General features: G+C 28.7%; 1 protein-coding gene across 12 annotated transcripts in view; it reads right to left on the bottom strand.

Annotated features, from left to right (window-relative positions):
• The window catches only part of LOC142327686 (uncharacterized), a 154,484-nt gene that overhangs the window by 98,266 nt on the left and 36,122 nt on the right, over positions 1–20,096 (bottom strand). For all 12 annotated transcript variants that reach the window (XM_075370933.1, XM_075370948.1, XM_075370941.1 and 9 more), the window contains 3 exons: positions 12,308–12,362; positions 8,716–8,937; positions 137–320 (listed from right to left, as the gene is read on the bottom strand). In XM_075370933.1, the coding sequence (XP_075227048.1) occupies positions 137–320; positions 8,716–8,937; positions 12,308–12,362 (461 nt within the window). The remainder of the gene's footprint in view (positions 1–136; positions 321–8,715; positions 8,938–12,307; positions 12,363–20,096) is intronic.

The raw sequence follows: 20,096 nt of genomic DNA, 5'->3' as shown, positions 1-20,096 counted from the left end.
ATCACAAGCATACATACAAATCTATAGCAGTTTGCAGAGTAAAGTTTTATCTAGAACTAAATTTACATACTAAATCTACAATGAGATACTGTTTAAATCAAAACAAGGATAAATCTTTTTAAAAATTGAGTAATACCTGCTAATCTGACAATATTTTGGGTCTTTCCGACAATCAGTCTTAATCAGAATGACTGTAAAAATACAATGACTTCGACTAGAATGTTTGTTTAATCCTGTAGAAGCTACATGTTGATTATTCTTTCCAAACAGCATAACTTTATAAGCTTCTTCCTCATTTTTTACATTAACAAAACTTAAATCTAAACAGCAATAAAAATTTGTAATTAAAACACATTAGTAACTAAAAAAATAGAAATTGCAACTAAAACTACTTAACAGTAACTAACAATATAATATTTAATTAGTTTTCCAGCATGGAGAATAAATTCTATATTAGTACTAAATCTTTCATATCAATCAATGTTTTCTGAGCACCCTTCACAAATCAGTAACTAATACTTCTGTAAGTAACAGACCTCATTCATTTTTAACTGTATTAACAAACTGAGTTCTACAATGAACTTCAATTAATAATTATAAAGATGTAAAAAAAGTTTTATAAAACATTTGTTGACATTCACTCAATTTGGATGGCAGTAAATAAGAAACAGGAACAAAAGGATGCACAAGTTATATGAAATTGCATTTCAGGAATGCTTGGATAATAAAAGCCGATCTGCAGTGAATAAAGCCCTAGCTAACAAGCTTGTGGGAGCATTATAGTTTCAGATTCCCAAAAGGTTATAGCACCTTCCTAAAACAGTTGCTGCTTTTGCAGTAACAATATGAAACTTAAAAGTAAATTCAACATTCAACAACTGAATGAAGCTGAAAAATGGTAGTACAGAGGATTGTAGGCTTAAATGAAATGGGATAAAGTTGCCATAAAGAAATGAATTATTAAAAAACATGTTTGATTAAGAATGTTAAAAGATAAAAAATTATACATTTTAGAGATTCTCAGGAGATGCATTACAAATTAGACCATAGAAATGCAAACGTTAAAATAAATTTAAACAACTTGAAAGGTTCAGCATGCATGAAGGGGCTAAGATGCTAAAACAAGAATAATAACAATTATTTTGATAGTAACAGCAATATATAGTCACATATTGCAAAATAAAATTTTATTAGCATAGAACATAAACTGCTATTGTTTAATAATGCTCATATGAACATCGTATCATCATGCTATTTAAAATGATTGGATGTTATAACAGTCAATCACTTTCATGAAATGTTACTGCACATCACTTTACTAATGTAAAATATCTAATCACATTTCATTTTAAAAGAACACTCTATTCACAACATATATGAGGGCTGTCCAGAAAGTAACTTACATTTTGAAATAAAAAACCAACCAAATAAAATAAAAAATGTTATATACATTTGAAAGTTACTACTAACTTATACTATTTTTCTACATAGTCACCCCATTTAAATTGCGGCACTTATCATAACGATGCACAAGCTTTTCAATTCCTTCTCTGTAGCAATCTATTGCCTCAGATTTTTGACTTTTGAAAAATGACAACACACTTGTTTGGAATGAAAAATATCATTTTATCATTTATGATAAAATGATATTTATTTATCATATCATTTATTTATCATGAATAAATAAATGATTACCATCATTTTTTTTACAAATGTAAATCTAAACTGTTATAAAATGAATGATGTTATAAAACAATTATAAAATGATGAACAATGTTATAAAACAGATATAAATCTAAACTGTTATAAAACAATTAAAATAGGACCAAGTTTAAAACTGTTAATATGTAACTCTTTTAACTTCTGAGCTTAATAATGTAAATTATACATATGGACAGCTGAAACAAAAGTCATAGATGGACCACAATTTTTTTTTTTCATCTCTTGCCAAAATATGATTTACAAACCTTGTAAGTATTTTGATCAAAATGAAATATCTTATTTTTTTTATTTTTAGTGTGACCACATATGGTACATATAATCTTCTATATATATATATATATATAAATGAATGTTTGTTTGCATGTTTGTCCCGTATATGTTCTTATACCATTCATCCAAATGTGATGAAACTTTGATGAGTTATTGTGCACACACCCGCAAAGGTTTGTGAATTAGTTTGGACCAGCTAGGTGGAGCTGGGGTTGAGATATTTTGAAAAATTATATTTATGTTCCAGTTTGGCTCATATTCAGAATATGTGTTACTTACATGGAAAGAAATACCTCCGCAAGAAATGAACCCGCTATATGGACTTGAGGTTGAGATATTTGGAAAAATTGCATTTATGGTCTGATTTGGATATTTATGAAATAAACAAATATATAAACAGACTTTTTTCTTTATATATATATATATATATATATATATATATACATATATAGAAGATTACCCGTGTGGACAAGATACATATTTAAAAATTTTACATTTTTTTAATTTGTCCATAAGGTTTCACAAGCGAAAAGTAACTAAGTAAAAAGTACCTAAGCAAAAAGAATTAAAACTGAAGATTTGCAGGCAAAAGTATCTAAGCTCTGACATCTTTAAGTTGGTCAGAAAAACAACTGTGAAAAAGTACATTAGTGAATGGTATAAAAAATAAAAAAGTGTTTAACAAACTTACATATGGTTGCAAAATTAAGATAAGATTTTATTTAGTTTAAAACAAAAAATAATAAAAAAAAAAAAAACATTTAAAGCTAGTTTGAAGAAATTGTTTTTTGTTGTTGTTTAGTGCTTATTTGCTATGGTTACAAAATGAAGATCTTGCAATAAAGTACCAAGCAAAAAGAAAAAACCTAAGATCTTGCAGGAAAAAGTATCTAAGCTGTGACACTTTTCCTTAAGTCAGAAAAAGGATTGTGAAAAAGGGCATTAGTGAATAAAGTATAAAAAAATAAATAAAAAGTGTTTAACAAATTTGTTCACAGTTGCAGTCGTCACCACAAAGCATTACTTTCACTGTCAAAGTAACAACAGCAAAAGTTATTAATGACAGTGAAAGTTTTCCTGCTCACACGTTGAAAAACCTTTTGATTTATTCGTGTACACACCAGACAGTAAAACAAAAAATATTATTGTGTATCAAAAAGCACTTCAGTAAACAGAATTAAAACACCAACACTTTCTTTCTTTGAGTGGCATTGCAACGCATACCAGGTATTAGCTATTTTAGTATAAAATCATACCAACCACATTCAATAGACACAGTCCAAACATAAAATCAAAGCAGACTCATCAGCCTCTGACACTAATTGAACAAAAATATAATTTTTTACTCATTATTATAAGTTAAGAAAAGTTATTTTTTTTAGTGGTTATGTTCAACTTTCTGTATTTAATTTCCAACACATTCTTCTAATGGAAGATATACTGAGTGTCAGAAGTATGGAAAACCCCTCAACAACTTTAAAATTGTTCCAGATAAAATACTGAACTTTCAGGTTATGATATCGGTCAAGTAATTTTCTTTTGACAAGAAGTAGAATTTCAACCCCTTCCTTGGAGGATGGCCAAGAAGTTAACTCAAATATTTAAAATGATTATACCCTCTGTGTGATACATCAATTTAAAGGACTCTTGACAAGAAAAATGAGATAAAAAAGTTGGTATGATGTCTGTACCTAAAATGACGGTGGGATAAAGTTTGGATTTTGAAAAAATTACATTGATAATTTAAGAAACTGTCATCACAAATAAAAAAATTTGATTAAGTGGATATTATCAAATAAATTTATTATTTTTTTAAATATTTATTAATTCCAGTGTTTGCTTATTTATTGACATTTCATTTTAATAAATTTGAAATGTCCTCTTTCTGTTTTTTGACAGTGTTCCGGTCTGTTGTAAAAGTCTTGCATTATTAACTGCATTGAATAATGCAGTTTTGTGCTGATTCTCAAATTCCATTTTGTAAATCATTGTTATCTTGGGATTTATTATGATAATTTTTCTTGTGGCCCCTATAGAAAGTAATCAAATGATGACAAGTCAGGTGATCACACTGGCCATTCTATTTGACCTCTTCAACCAATCCATCTTCCATGAAAAAATAAAATTAAAATTTCATGTACCTTTTCAAGACCAAAATGAGGCGGGGCTCCATCTTATTGAAACCAAATGTTCTGGAAGTTGGGGCCAACAATGTGTTGAATGTTTAAAATGATATAGTTGAGAAGCAAAGCTTCGTATTTCACAGTTTAAATTCCCATTAATAAATATAGGCCCTGTCAATCGTCCATAGTTATAACAACTACCTATACATTTACTTTGACTGGATACTGTGTAGATTACTACAAAATTGTTCAGTATAGACAATTTACATTGTCATTTAAAAAAAATGTGGCCTCATCACTAAAAACTATGTTATTTAATAAATTAGGGTCAACACTGTTCATCATAATTTCGCAAAACCCAAGTCTTTGATCTTAGTCATCTCCATTAAGTTCTTACAACATATGAATTTTGAAGGGTTTGAAATTTACACTTTTTAATGATTGAATCTCTGAATTTCGGCTAATGTTATGTTCTTGTGCTGCTGTTCGAGTCGAGGAATGAGGATTCTCAATAAATTCTTGCATAATCTCTAACAATTTGTTATTATTAGTTGCATATTTAGGTCTCCCTGGTTATCTTCTATTATTAATGCTCCCTGCTTCTTCAAAGCCTTTCTTTGATGGTTTTTGACACTGCACCTTTTGAAATAGGGGGTTATGATTATTAAATGTTGCATTGAACAATTCACAAACTTCATTATAATATTGTGCAAATTAATGTAAACAGAGGTAATCTTCAGTTAGTTACATTGTAGCACCAATTTCAATGATATAACATCTGTTGTACAGCTGTTTCCCTCCATTTTAAATATTGCCTGAAAATATCTTGTTTTTTTCCAGAAGTTATGTATATTGCTTACATAATTTTTATTTCGGTTTCTTCTAGTGTATGTGATCTTATGACTTCTTAAATAAATTCAGAAAAATAGCAATATGGATTTGACTCCTAAGAAAAGAAGTAAGAAGAGAACACTCATGAACATACTAGTATGACTAAAGACAGGTAGCAACAAAGCACAAGGTTAGTCTAGATGTCTTTAATAAGATAATTAGACAAAATTTTGAAATGGCTACAATTTCATCCCAACAGCAACTTAGAATCAGCTGGTGTGAAAATTCACAATTCTACTGTAAAAAAAAGACTTCTGAAAAGTGGTTGCAAGGCATGAAGGCCTATAAGAGAGTAACTTCTTATGGACACTATGAAGAGGAAAAGGCTTCTTTGGGTCAAAAAATGCAAAAATTGGAATGCTCAGACATGGAGAAAAGTCCTTTTCTCTGATGAGTCATTTTCTAGTTCTAGAAAATATAGGGTGTAAGCATCACATGCGTAGTCGTGATTATGAGCAGGTTTCGCCAAAACACATCAAACAAGTTATAAAGCATCCATTAAAGAAGATATTTTGGGGATGCTTCAGCTACTTTGGACCTACAACTCTAGTACCCATCTCTGGAATAATGAAAATGAAAAGTACATCCCATTATTGGAAAATAGGGCTTTACCAGAACTTCAAAACTTTCAGATTTACTTTGAGTCAAAAACACTGTTTTTCAACACGATCTGGCCCCTTGCTACTCATCAAAAAGGTTAAGCTTTTCATGTCTCAAAAAGGGATTCATTGTTTGGACTGACCTGGAATTCACCAGACCTGAACCCAATTGAAAATTTGTGGGCAATTGTGAAGAAAAGGCTGAAAAAAAATGAAGTGCATCACCAAAGAAGATGATTTGTGTTGTGATAAGGTGTAATTTCAGATCAAGAAATTAAAAAAATATGTAAAAAAACTTACACATTCAATGTCTAAAATAATTGAAATGGTTATTTAAGAGCGAGGAGGGCATATTAACTACTAAAAAATACTGTAATAAACACTTCACATTCTTTATATATAATAAATCTGATTTTTTTAATATATACTCTTGTTCACATTAATTTGCACAAGACTGTGTATACTACCTAATTCTATCACCAAAGCCACTCATCATTAAAAGTGTGACCCTCTCCTGTTCACTAAATGACATGTTGATAGCAATGTTAGGAGGTAGCATAGAGAAAATTAATTCAGTAAAAAACAATTACAAAAAAAAGTAAAAAAGATGTAAATAACAAAAAAGGCTTACATTATGGTAAAGGTGGACAAAACAATTAGCCAACCAATCACAACAAATTCTCATAAGAAACTAACAGTGTAGTAATTAAACACACTAAGGAAATATTACACAACAATCAAGTAAGCTTCATTTTTGCACCAATGGTATGAAATAGGCACGATTAGGAGACAATATTTTTATTTATTTACTTATTAGTTTGAAACAAAAGCAATTTTTGGGTTAAAAAATTTTTTTTTAGTAATTTTCAAAATCCAAACTTCATCCTGCCACCATTTTGGGTACAAATGCCATACCAACTTTTTATTTATACCCTTTTTTTTGTCCTAAATAAACCTTTAAAATAATGTATCGCACAAAAGGTGTTACCATTTAAAATATTTCAATTACAATCTCTGAGCAACCTCCAAGAAAGGGTTGAAATTTTATTTCTCGTCAAAAGGTAAAGTAAAGGTACCTTCTTGGTAGTTACCAAGATACCTTACCCTGAAAGTTGCAGTATTCTATATGAAACGGTTCTAAAATTGTCGAAGGGATCTCCATACTTTTGACTCACTCTGTATAGTCAAGGAGAAAGATATAATTTTAATAACAGCAGGTTCATAAGTTTATAACCTATAATGGGGTGACATTGAATTTGTAAATTTTCAGTAAAATATAAAACAGATTCCTGCCACTATAAATAGGAGGCCTGTTAGCTCTACTAGATAGCCAGCCACTATTGCAGTTTTTTGCACACACTGACAGGAAACTTTTTCCAGAATCCAGGAATCGCTTCAGTCATATAGATGCAGTTACCTCTCTACCTATTCTAGTAAAGAAGTAGATACCAGAATAACAGCAGACACAAATTCCCTGATAATAGCCATCCAAGAATGAAGGGCTGTAGGGTGATGAAATAAGGATAGATATGAGGGAAGGTTAGTCAACAGACTACCCCTTACAAGTTGGTTTACCATTTTGTCCAGGAGTATATATTTTTTTCTGTGGAAAATATTTAACAAAACTAGAAGTTACAAACAAAAACACAGTAACTGAAGGTTATTCTGTAACTTTATTGACTACATCAGTCATTCTATCAATTGATTCAATGAATAATGAAAATTAATGATAATAAATCTGTAAATAAAATACAGGCAATTGGAAACTCAGAACAGTCTCAACCTACATGTTTTTTCACAGAATTAATCTAAGTGAAATTTAAAGCAAATTTAAAACTATAAATTACATTTGCACGTGCTAACATTTTGGATATAGTATTTGAATGCTAAACTCAAATAATAATATAATTTAATTATATTTCTGATGTTATAATAGAATGATTAGAAGAATGTAACAAACTTTCAGGACATGTTCTGCTGGTGAAAATAAAAAAAACGTTCATATAAACATACGTTTCAGAAATGTTTTGTTTGTGAGTGTTGGCTGGCAAAAGATTTTGCCCTAATTTCTGCACCTTCCATAAAATTAGGCCAGGTTGTAATTCTTGGGACCCAGACTAAGGGGGGTAGGTAAATTTAGTGGTTTTTTGTGCAATCTGATCTGAAAAATTGAAAAGAAAAAAAATTGATTCCAGAATTGTATTTCTAGTAGTTTTCAAGAAAGTTGGGGTAAAAGACAAAAGATTGGGGTTGAAAAACACTATTTGTCTGGCATAAAATAACTTTGTTAAAAAGTAATTAAAAATTAATTGGTAGCACATGAAACAATGTATGACAGCAAAGATCCAGTGGTATGTAAGCACCAAAATGCTGAAGTAAAGGTTCTGTTTAATCACCTTTAAAGATGTTTAATACATTGTTTTATTGATGTATTATTTGATTTTTTTTAATAATTAATTCTTTTGTTTTTTAATACTGAAAATTATATTTCATTTAACACCTAGTTAAAATGTGATGCCTTTTGATATGCTTTGTTTTTAATACATTTTAGAATTTCTTATATTTCTATTATTTAGTTTCTATAGACTTTATTCAAACCATTTTACTCAGAATCATATTTGCTGAAGTTTTGATTAAAACGTTTATGTATTTATTACTCATTTAGTAAAGTTACTTTACATTAAACATAAAATAGTGTTTTTCTACCCTAATCTTTTGCCTTTAACCCTCCCCCCAAAACCACTAAAAATACAGTTATTGGATTTTTTTTCAATTTTTCAGGTCAGATTTCATAGAAAATCACTAAATTTACCCTTAATTTGGATTCCACGAATTACAGACTGGCTTAAGTTTACCAAAGATGCAGAAATCAGGGTAAAGTTTTTCACCAGCCCAACACTTATTAAGAATGTGTTTCCAAACACTATGTTTTTATAAACTTTCTTCTTTATTTTCACCACAGAAAGTTTGTTAATTTTTCGTGAATTGCCTGTATATAAATTTAAAAAAAGAAATTTATCAATATCCACCATGAAGCATACTGTCAATATTTAATTATAAGATTTATGACTTTAAAAGAAAAAACATGTAAAAAAAATTAAAACACTTACTTTTAAGATAAATATTTGCCTCCTTATCCTGTGCAAGCTTAAGCTTTTTTCTAGCACAGTTAAATTTAACTGGTCTTAGAAGATCATAGAATGCCTCATTGTAAATTTCAGCACAACTGACCCACACTGAATAATAATAATCAAAAATATTTTTGTCAAAATCGATTCTTTCATTTTCAGCATCCAAAACGGTTCGCATTTTCATAAATGTAGATGCAGCCTCTGAAATAATTAACAATAATCAGTTAGCTAAAAAACAATGCAAAAAAGTATTTTAAAGGACATAAAATCAACCAAGATGAAAATGATACTAATAATAAAACAATAACTAGCCAGTTTTAGGCATCATCATTAATGGCAATCAACAACACTAAAGTGAAGTTACAATACAGACAGAAGCATTAATTGTTTTCTATACTTTCAGCCATATGTGATTCTCAAACAAGGTATGCATCAAAATAATTACAGTTACAAACAAATTTAATTGCAAATAATGAATGGCCAAAAACATTTCAAAACAAAAAAGAAATTAATTTCTCATGTATTTCTTAAAGACCAGAAATTTTAACAGTAGTTTCAGAAATGTATCAAACAAACTGAACTGCATGTTTCTCAGAGCAACACATTTTATCTAATAACTAGAAGAAAACTGTTGGTAAAAATTTCAGAAAATATTTCATACAAAAATTGTTTTATTCTATTTTCTTTAATTCACTTACTGAAATATTTTCCCAATATGTGTTCCTGAACTGGAATGTTAATATTTTTTGTATTTTTTTTTATTTAAATTTATTTTATTTTTTAATAAAATGCATCTAGAGCAACTAAATATCAAAGATTTGTTTTTTGTCAAAAAATTGAGCCCAAAAATTAAATTTAATATACAGTTTTATTTTAATATATAACTCGGAATTTCAATCAGGATAAATCCATTTTTAAAGTTTTTAAAAAAACATTTGGTTATTCCCATTTAATCCTAAATATAAATATACAAGTATATATAAATCAGAGCAGCAGTAATATTTAAAAGACATGAACTGAGGTAATGAGATTTTGTTTTAATTTTGAAAAAAAAACAACAAAAAACTTGTTCTTTGTAATTTATAGACAACCATCCATTTTACTGAAAACTGGGCTCACTATGAAAAATTATTTTTCATGCCTAATTTAAACAATGTGAAATAATCAAATATTCTATTAAATTGCTGGTATTTCCCAACAGATTGCCTAATTATATAGTGAAATAACAAAAGAAAATTAACAGACTTTTCTAAATCTATGATCATTCTGAAAAATCCAAGCTAGTAATTTTACCTTGCATCAAAAATAGAAATAGATATCATGAGTAAACAGAAACAGTTTGAAGTTAATAAGGAACAAAACCTCTAACTTGTTACTGTCTCCACTGCTTCAATAGAAATTACATTTAAGTCCATGCAATGGTAACCATGAAAAAATAAATAAAAATAAATTTTTTGTAACTTAGATGTATTTACCATAAGGTAAATTCCTTTTTTCTAAGTAAAATTAGACCTAAAAAAAGGTGAGACAAAAGAGCAGATGTAGTATAAGATGTGTAGATGAAGAAAATCACAGTAAAAGAAAGAAGAAAGAACTAGATAACAATGGCAAGAATAAAAACAGGGATAATAAAAAGAAAAAAGATTATTTAAGTTTGGGAAGAAGAAAACAAACTGCTGATCTCATGAGGACTCAATTAAACACCATCAAAATTATCTTTTTAGGAAAAGCAAAACTAAATACATTAAGTTAGATTAGTTATATTAAATATATTATTAGTTATAGATTAGTTATTAGTTATAGATTATTATTAAATATATTTAAGTTAGTTATAGTTAATTAGCACACAGAATTTTACACTGGAGAAGTATACCAAAATTTTAAAAGTGTAATTATTACACAGAAGAAAGCAAGAGTTGATTAACTCTGTTCACTAGGATACTTAATGGATGAATAAAATGTTAGGTGGAAGGTAAATTAGGTGAAGACAGTTTGATTTCAGGAAGGGCATAGATACAAAAGAGGCCATTAGATTAATCTTTTAAGGCACAAGGTATGAATTATGTATAATTCTTATTCTAAGTTTAATTTTTTTTAATGTAAAAAAACAAGCAACAAGCTTTGTATCAAAGCTTTTCCAACTTTGATAGAGCAGGAAAAATTATCTGATAATTTAGAATGGAATTAAATTCTCCGAAAATTTTAAAATGATGTTAGAGAAGGAAGACTACAATATGTATAAGGATCAAGTAGCAGTGACAAAAGTTGAAGACAAAGGAATGCAAGCTCTTAATTCAGTAAAGATTGAGAAATAGAATCTGTCCCCACTGCTGGTCAATTAATAAGTTGGAAGAAAGAACATAGGGATTGAAAGACATATTTGAGAATGAGTAATTATCTGAGGAGAATACTATTTTTCTGGCTGAAAATAAAAATTACTAAGAAAAAATTCTGAATGGATTGGATTTATTGCTATGGCGGAGAACCAAATTAAAAAAAATAATAAAATAAAGGTAATTAAATGTAATTTAAAGAATAAAAAACTTAAATAATATAGCATACAGATGCAAGATTAGGTTACTTGAGTATAAAATTATGGACATACCACAACAGACATCACAAACACATTTCCTCAAGTAAAGAGAATGTCATGCAGAAAAAAAGACTATTAGAATTAGGTTTGTTTCTAGCAATCAAAATGAGTTTCTTACAGATAAATATTTGTTTGAAATGTAGAGATTAATGATAAAATAATTAAAACCTCTGAAATATAGTATTGCATGAGGATATTGAAAAATAGGTCGACTAATAAATGTATGACATGAAGTAGTCTTTAGTTGATTTGGAGATGAGTGAAACAGATGGAGAATTTTTCAGAAGTGAACTAAGCAGGTGCTCCATATATTAAGTAATCTGTGTCTAATTATAAAACAAATAACTGAGAAGGTAGGATGTAAAAGATGACAGAAAAATGCTTTTAATTTAAATTTTTGAGTTCAAATAAAAAAACATGGGGACTAAAAACGTTTGATTTTCTGTAATAATTATAAAAATTTTCAATAATTAGTAGTGTAACAAAATTTTTAATTTTGGATGTGGGGGTATAGTTTAGTTTTAACAAGAAAATCAAGCCCTAAAAAATCAGAACGTAAAAAAAAAAATATTCAAATCTGGAAGGTCTGAAGTAACCAAAAATAATAGTCCTCAATCTGTATTTTCTATTAAAAAATTCATTTTTATATTTGAATAATATTTTTCTTTAACATCAAAGCCAGGTCTTAAACACTTTGATGCAAAATTAAAAAAATACTTCTTAATAAAATTACATACTTTGCGTATTACGTTACATAGATATTCAAGCTCCTAAAATTAACATCAAAAATGAATTTTTGTAAGGAATATTTGCATATTAAAAAAAAAATAATAAAACAGTAACTGTAGTTGAATCAGCCTGTAATTGTTAGAACAAAATAAAAAAAAGAAAATAAATAAAGAAAATGTAAAAGTCTATCAAAAAATACAACTAAAACACCAAAAATTAATGTGAATCAAAAAAGATTAACAAACTTACCAGATAAAATAATACAACTTGAATCATTGACTCTCCCAGTCACATCTGAAGCAGTCTGAAACATATAACACATACTACAAAACAAGAAAAAATTTTAACACTCATATTTATTTAAAGTCAAATTAATCCACTGGAATATTCTGAATAGAATTTATTTTGGCAGTTTGAATTAACTCCTCTACAGCAAGACATCAGATTAGACTGAATTACTGGAAACTGTAAATGAACATGTAATCTTTTATGTTTATACAAACTAACCTTTTTTTTAATACACCATAAATCATAAAAGTATTTAATGTAGAAAAGTTTGTTTAAGAAAAATATCACATCTAAAGTGATACATTCTATTTTAGAAATGAGATTTCTGTGAATATCACTAAAAATACTCCAAGATTGGATACTACATAACTTGAAGAAAATGAAACTGAACAAGCTTACTTAGATGTGTCACTTGTATTAATTGTTTCAATTTCTGACTAATAAAAAAAAGATTATTCTTCAAAATTTTGACTTCTTTAACTCATTTATCAAAGAACTTCTGCTGCACTGAAATTGCACTAAAATGTTTCCAGCTTTTCCTTTAATTTCAATTAATACAAGCTTAATAAACATCTTAAGAATAGAAATAAGAATTTTTTAAACTTTCAATAACCGCTAGCACACAGTACTATAACTTCACTGAAATACTGAAGACATAAATTTGTTTCAGAGCAAAATGTTTTTTGTCATAAATTGCATGAGTTACGCAACCTAAAATTTATAGACTTGTCACTATGTGAAAAATGTAGTAAAATGGGTACTTAATTTCTTATTAATACGTGTAAAGTGAACTGATCCATTTTATTATGGGTTTATATTAAATAATTAACAAAAAAGATAAGCCTTAAAATTAGCCATGAAACTAATTCTTGTAATTTCTTACTAAATAATGGCTTCATTTTTGTTTCACATACCTTACATCTCAAAACAATTGTACAAACTCAAAATAAAAACATTATAGCCTGATTTTCTAAAAAAAAACAAAATAATGTTGTAATAAATAAATAACACCTATTTTATTTTGAAATTAGTACAAATAAATTACTTTTTGTTTCTTGGAAAAAACTTATGAAACAATCACTTACATTTTAGAACACTGTAATCTATTAAACAGTAATATTTTTCATACTGTTTGAAAAGAAGATATAATATTTACACATACATTATTTTTATTGATAGGATAAAAGATTAAACAAATACAAAGTGGTAGAAGATAGAAATACAAACTACATTTTTTGTCAGGCATCCACTAAACTGAACAGATTAGCTATACTGTATAGCAATATTTATTTTAGTAGCTACATTTATTTATTTATTTTATTCATGATTGTAGAAAGAAGAAAATCCAATGTGGACACCAGATGACTTCCTTGTACAGGTATTAAATACATATACACATTTTTAAAAGTACATAAAATTTTATTTCACTAATAACTTCTGATTTTTTTTATTGTTATCAAAAATTATTATTAATTGTAAATTTTTTTTTACAATCACAGGTTAATAATTATTAATAAATCAATATATTTAAATTAAAAAAAAGTAAAAAAAAAAAAGAAATGAAATGGATTCAAACTGATGTACCCTTGCAAGATCCAAATATTTCATTAATTAAAATTTTATGTGACTATAACTCTGAAACCAATGAAAATAAATACCACTTATGATGATATATCATTGAAAAGTTTTCAATGAGGGATTATTACTGCAGTTAAGAAAAAGACCAAAAGCAAATTTTTTGGATTTCGGGCTTTTTTGGTCCAGTCAATTGCAATTAAAAGGGGAAGTGCACAACAAGATGTTACAACAGCCCTAAATTCAAAATTTCAACATCCTTTGGATGATTGTTTTTGAATTAAGCGAGGTATGTACATACATGTTTTTATTACTTCCTGGTACTTTGTACAAGGAAATAATAAAAAGTGATAAAAAGATAAATTCCTTTATCAGGAATAAAATAAAAGAATTATAATAAATGTGGACAACTACTTCTATAGGAACTACATCTCTGTAAACATATTGTTGATAGCACACCAACATCTAAGAGATCAAGAAAAAAACTGTATTTTAATTCGAAACAAAATTACCCACAAACATTGTAAAATTAATTTAGCTACGGGCTTCCAGCCTTCTGTCAAGAGCTTTAGTTTGTATGCATGTAGCTGACAACAAATTTTATTTGGGAATCTTGTATTTATAACTTTTTTCATCAATTCTATTTTTAATCCAACATTTACATTAACATATATTTTCATTATTCATGAAATATGTTTTAATATTATTAACATTGAAGAAGTTTTTCAAACATATGAGATTCAAAAAGTAGATTACAAATCAATAGGCTTTGACCAAAAATATGTGTATTAGCAGGATGAATCAATTTTACAAATTTGGTTCAAATATCTGAACATATCTAGAGTTATCTCAATTATTAAATATGTACTTTTCATCCTACTGTTGAATAACATAAATAGTTTCAACCACTATATTCTTTTGTAGAAGAAAAACATTTTTCGCATAGGTACAACAGTATAGCAAAAGAAGTGATTTATAACTCACAAATTTCATAATGTAGAAAAAAACAAGAATTCTCATTTCATAACAAATCACATACGTAATTTTATTCAACAATAAATTGTAATATTGAAATAATTATCAAAAAAGCAGTAGGTTAGGTTAATTTATTAACTAGGTAATGTATACATGTAACGTAAAAACTAGTTCTCATAGAAATTTGTGATTCTACATTAGACAACCAAAAGGATATAATGTACAGCTGAACAATAGTAATAATAATTTAGATTGCTTATAAGCCATAAATTCAGACACCAAATGATTCTCAAATGTATGTTTATCTGTATAAATTGAAGGCACATTCCAAGTTAGTATCAGCTAGTTTTAATTTTTTTTACTTTATTTTTAACATTATCTTCATTTTCTTTAACTTATTCCTCAGTATATTGAAAAGCTATTATGATCTTAAACAAGTTTATGCAAAAATAGAAAATTTGTATATTACACGGTAATAAAATATATACGAAGTATGTTCAAAAAGTAACAAGAATTTTGCAATTTCGTGGGTTGTATTAGTCTGATTCTTAGGATTTTTTCATTGTTGTATTGGTAAACATATCTGAAAAGAATCTGTTAATTTTTAGCCATATTGGATGTTTAGTCTGTCATCAGCTGTCAAAAGGATAACACATGTTTTGGTACGATGACGATTTTTTATTTGTATAAATAATGGATCAAAGAATTTGTATTAAATTTTGTTTTAAAAATGGAATAAAGTGTAGCAATGTTTTAAAAATGTTAAATATTACTTTTGGTGAATCTGCTATGAGTAAAGCAAGTGTTTACGTATATGTATAAGCATTTTTAAGCCTATGTATAAGCATTTCCAAGAAGGCTGCGAAGACGTTGAAGATTATGAACCGGATGCCCCAGCACATCAACAACTGATGAAAACATGGAAAAAGTGAAAGAAATGATTATGAATGATTGCCGAATCACAATCAGAGAAGTCGCTGATGATTTGGGATATCAATTGGCTCATGCCACAAAATTTTTTAGGATATTTTGGGTACGAAACGTGTGACAACAAAATTTATTCCAACAAATGTGGAATAATGGAAGTGGCAAATGGAAGTTGCTCAGGAGTCGCTAAACAAAGTCAACAATGCAGAACGACTGAAACATGTCATAATAGGTGATGAAACATGGATTTAGAGATATGATGTTGAAACTAAGGCTCAATCGTCCCAGTGGAGGCATTCTGGATCACTAGGACCAAAAAAAGCTTGATAAGTACGGTTGAATGTGAAGGTTATGCTCACCATGTTCTTTGATTTTAATGGCATAGTGCATCATGAGTTCTTGCCACAAGGTCAAACGATCAAAAAGGAGTGTTACCTACAAGTTTTCAATGCCGTTTGCATGAAGCTATCCGGAAAAAAAAACGCCTGGATTTGTGGTGAAACAATTCACAGCTTTTGCACCATTTTGCCAAGCTGTTTCAAAATTGTATTTCATAAATATCAAAAAAAAATATTTGAGGCATACTTTAGTTTAGACAGAATAATATGTATACCCAGAAAAAAATATTTTTAAAAACAGGCCATTTTGGTGAGACATTTACCTGCCAGGTGATCAGGAATATTATACGTAAGTGCAGTAGGTACCTTATTATTGGTTTTTTATATCTTTAACTGGTGTTATAATGCTGAGTTTACTGGTAAATTTTTTTTTAAAGCTGGAGAAACCTAAAACCCATATGTTTAAGAAGAACGAACGATTTCAGACCTATTGCTTTGGGTCAGTAACACTATATCCCAACATAACCTAAAAAACTCTCATCTTTAATCATAACATCAACACCAGTAAACAAATTTTTATTTTATTTGTATCAAATTACTTGTCATTTAAAGGCCTTCCAATGACATCTTCTCACAAGCCACACTGTCTCATTTTAAAAAAAATTTTTCAACCCTTGAAAATTGATTAAACATTTAAGGGCAAAATGTTGTGTTGGTAATTTAAAAAATAATTTTCTCAGTTTTAATCCACAGATAATGATTATTTCAAATGGTTTAATTAGTAATATCTCATAATTTTATAGCTGTCTTGTTGGACTGAAATTTAAAAAAGTACTACCCCAAATTGGTTTTCACACCTTCGAAATGAAGGGGTGGCCGGATTTTAATTTTCTTTCTACCAAAATTCATTATTTTTTTTGGGCTATCAATTAATGTAATTAAATGTTACCATTGCCATTTAAGATTTTTGAATTGGGGTAGGTATAGTGGAAAGGTTAGGTTCCACCTCTTTGAAAATAATTTTAAAAAGGTTCCCCCCGAGAATGGTATACACGCCTGCAAACTGAAATACAATGATCACCCAGTATATATAAATATATAACATAACCTCCACATAGCATTACTTACTCGCACTCACATATAACATTCCCGATCACCTGGCAGGTAAAGTATGCCACCAAAATGGCCTATTTTTTTTAAATATTTTTTTCTGGGTATAAATATTATTCTGTCTAAACTTCAGCATGATTTTTTTATTTCATTAGATACTAAATTTGAAGATATTTGCAAATAAAATTTTGCAAAGTTAAAAATTCAAAGGTTGCCTAGACCCCGCTACCCTTCAGCTAGGTCTTTGATTTTGTATTCAGACATTACCATAGAAGTGCAAACATTTTCATGGTGCTTCAAATACCAACCCTAAAATGTTTTAACAGCTCTCAGACTACAAGAGGATCTGTAAGAACACTTTATGCTACACAATGAATCAAATCAAGGCAATAGTTTGTCTCCATTTATATTTATCTTACCTCTGGAAAAAAGGTACTAAGCAAAGGAGGTAATGGAAAAAAGTTGTCGTTAAAATTTGGAAATAACAATGTCACAATTATAAATAGTATTACTGATTACTGACAGCATCTTAAAGAACTTAGAAAACAAGGCAGTGGTGTAGAATTAACGACACGCAGGAGAAAAACTGTGTATATGGTATAAGTAAGAAAAGAGGCCGACACAACTATTACTGTTACTATAAATGGTAAATTAAGAACAGTAATAGACTACTCCCCGCCTAAAAATAACAACTGTAAAATAGTTGGTAAGTTATCTTTTTTTTCCAATTAAGAGACTGACCTGATTTAAACAAATAGGAATTACACTCAATGAAGAAAATATAAAAAAAGGAAATAAATCACACAATCTAAACGCTAAAAAAACATATACAACAAATAATACTTTAATCAAAAATAATTCCTACACCATATTTACAACTACCATATGATCAATTAATCCTAAGGATATGAATGTGAAACATGCCTATTTAAAAATAATTTAACAGACATTTGTGTTACGTTTTTAGAGCTGTGATAGACACTGTATTGATTGTTGGATGAACGAATGAAACAATATTCTTCTAGGTTAATTGAAATTAATTTGTAAAAGATACTAAATAAAATACTAGATAACTAAACCACATAAGTCACATTAGACGAAGAAACACATGACCGCACCAGACAGGATCTTAACTCGAATGAAAGTATGGACCGGCTCACAGGTCAGCGCTAATAGAAAACTAGAACAGCACTAGCTGGTTCAAACTAGGAACGGAACAAACCACCCACCAATTATAATTACATTAATTATAATTCTAAAATACATTATCACAAAATAACAAAAGTAATATGCAAAATGAAAAAGTAATAAATGAAAATGATCAACATAAAAACCTTAAAAGTACACAAGAATTTGAAGCTACTTTAAGTACAAATTCCAATATTGTAAAAGCAAAAAACTACAAAAACAAATAAAACTAAAAATAAACAAATACATGAAACTAAAAGTTAAAGAAATTTCATTCATTACATTCAGCATCACTTAGGTTATTACAAACATCTGAATTTGGAAGAATAATTAATCTATTAATAGTTCTTTTTACAATTGTATTGTTAGTTTTTACATCAGCTACTCTAACTAGTCCATCATCACCTGGATATACCTTAACAAATATTCCCAATTTCCAGATTAGTGGAGGGAGATTACTTTCTTTAAATCATCTACACTGCCAACACAAATGTTATTATTGGAAATCTTACATTTATTCCTCTGCTGCAAGGAATGTAAATAGTCATTTGACCATGTTTACCAAAAGTCTTTCAATATTTTTTTGTATAAGCTGCCACCTAGAAAGTCAGTTCTTTATATTAATGCCTGAGAAATCAGGATCAGGTAAAGTTAACGGAGCAAAGGTTAAAAAATGTCCAGGAGTAAGTGGAGCTGGATCAAAGGAATAGGTTGATGGTAAGTACAATTGGTCTGGAATTTAAGCATGCTTCTATCTGAATTAATAAAGTGGATAACTCTTCGTAATTTAAAACAGGATTTCCCATGACTCTTCGTAGGTGAAATTTCATGCTCTTCACAGTAGCTTCCCACAAACCACCCCAACTAAGAGAGTACGAAAGAATGAAAGACTACCTTATGCTGTTTTGAGGTACAGAAAGATTTAATTTTGGAATTAGCATTATCAGTTTTAAGAAACTCATACATTTATTGAAGATAACGATTTGCACTGCATTATCCGAAAAAATACATGAAGGCAATTCTCAGTGTCCTAAAAATCTTCGTAGGCCAGCTATAAAAACTTTCTGTAGATAAATCAGTTACAAGTTCAAGGTATACTGCCTTCGTGCTGAGACGTACAAACAAGGCAATGTAAGCTTTAATAGTTCCATTATTAGCAGATCGAGTACGCCGCCCACCATGACAGATAAGTATTGGACCCGCATAGTCAACACCAGTTGACTGGAATGGTCTGGAAATTGTGACTCTTTCTTTTAGTAGTTGCAACTGACTCTGAGGCTGAGCTCTAAAATGAAAACATGTCACACTAATCAATGACAGAACGAATTGTGATTTTAGAAGTGACAATCCAATATTTCTGTCTAAGTGACGAATGAATTAACTGTAATCCTCCATATGATAATCTTAAATGTTCATGCAAAATAATCAAAAGTAAGATGACTGTGAGGACTTAAAATTACAGGATGTTTGGCATTTAAAGACAAATTTCAAAAATTTAAATGACTCAACGGGAACAATACCATTTTGATCTAAAAATGGGTTAAGAGAAACTAATTTGCTTTTCTTCGATATAGCAGTATTTTTCTTTAAATCGCTTAATTCCTTAGCAAAATACAATTCTTGAGTTTGACAAATAG

The sequence above is a fragment of the Lycorma delicatula genome, chromosome 1 (assembly GCF_047948215.1).
Source record: "Lycorma delicatula isolate Av1 chromosome 1, ASM4794821v1, whole genome shotgun sequence".
Lineage (NCBI taxonomy): Eukaryota > Metazoa > Arthropoda > Insecta > Hemiptera > Fulgoridae > Lycorma > Lycorma delicatula.
This window is presented reverse-complemented; position numbering and strand designations above follow the sequence as displayed.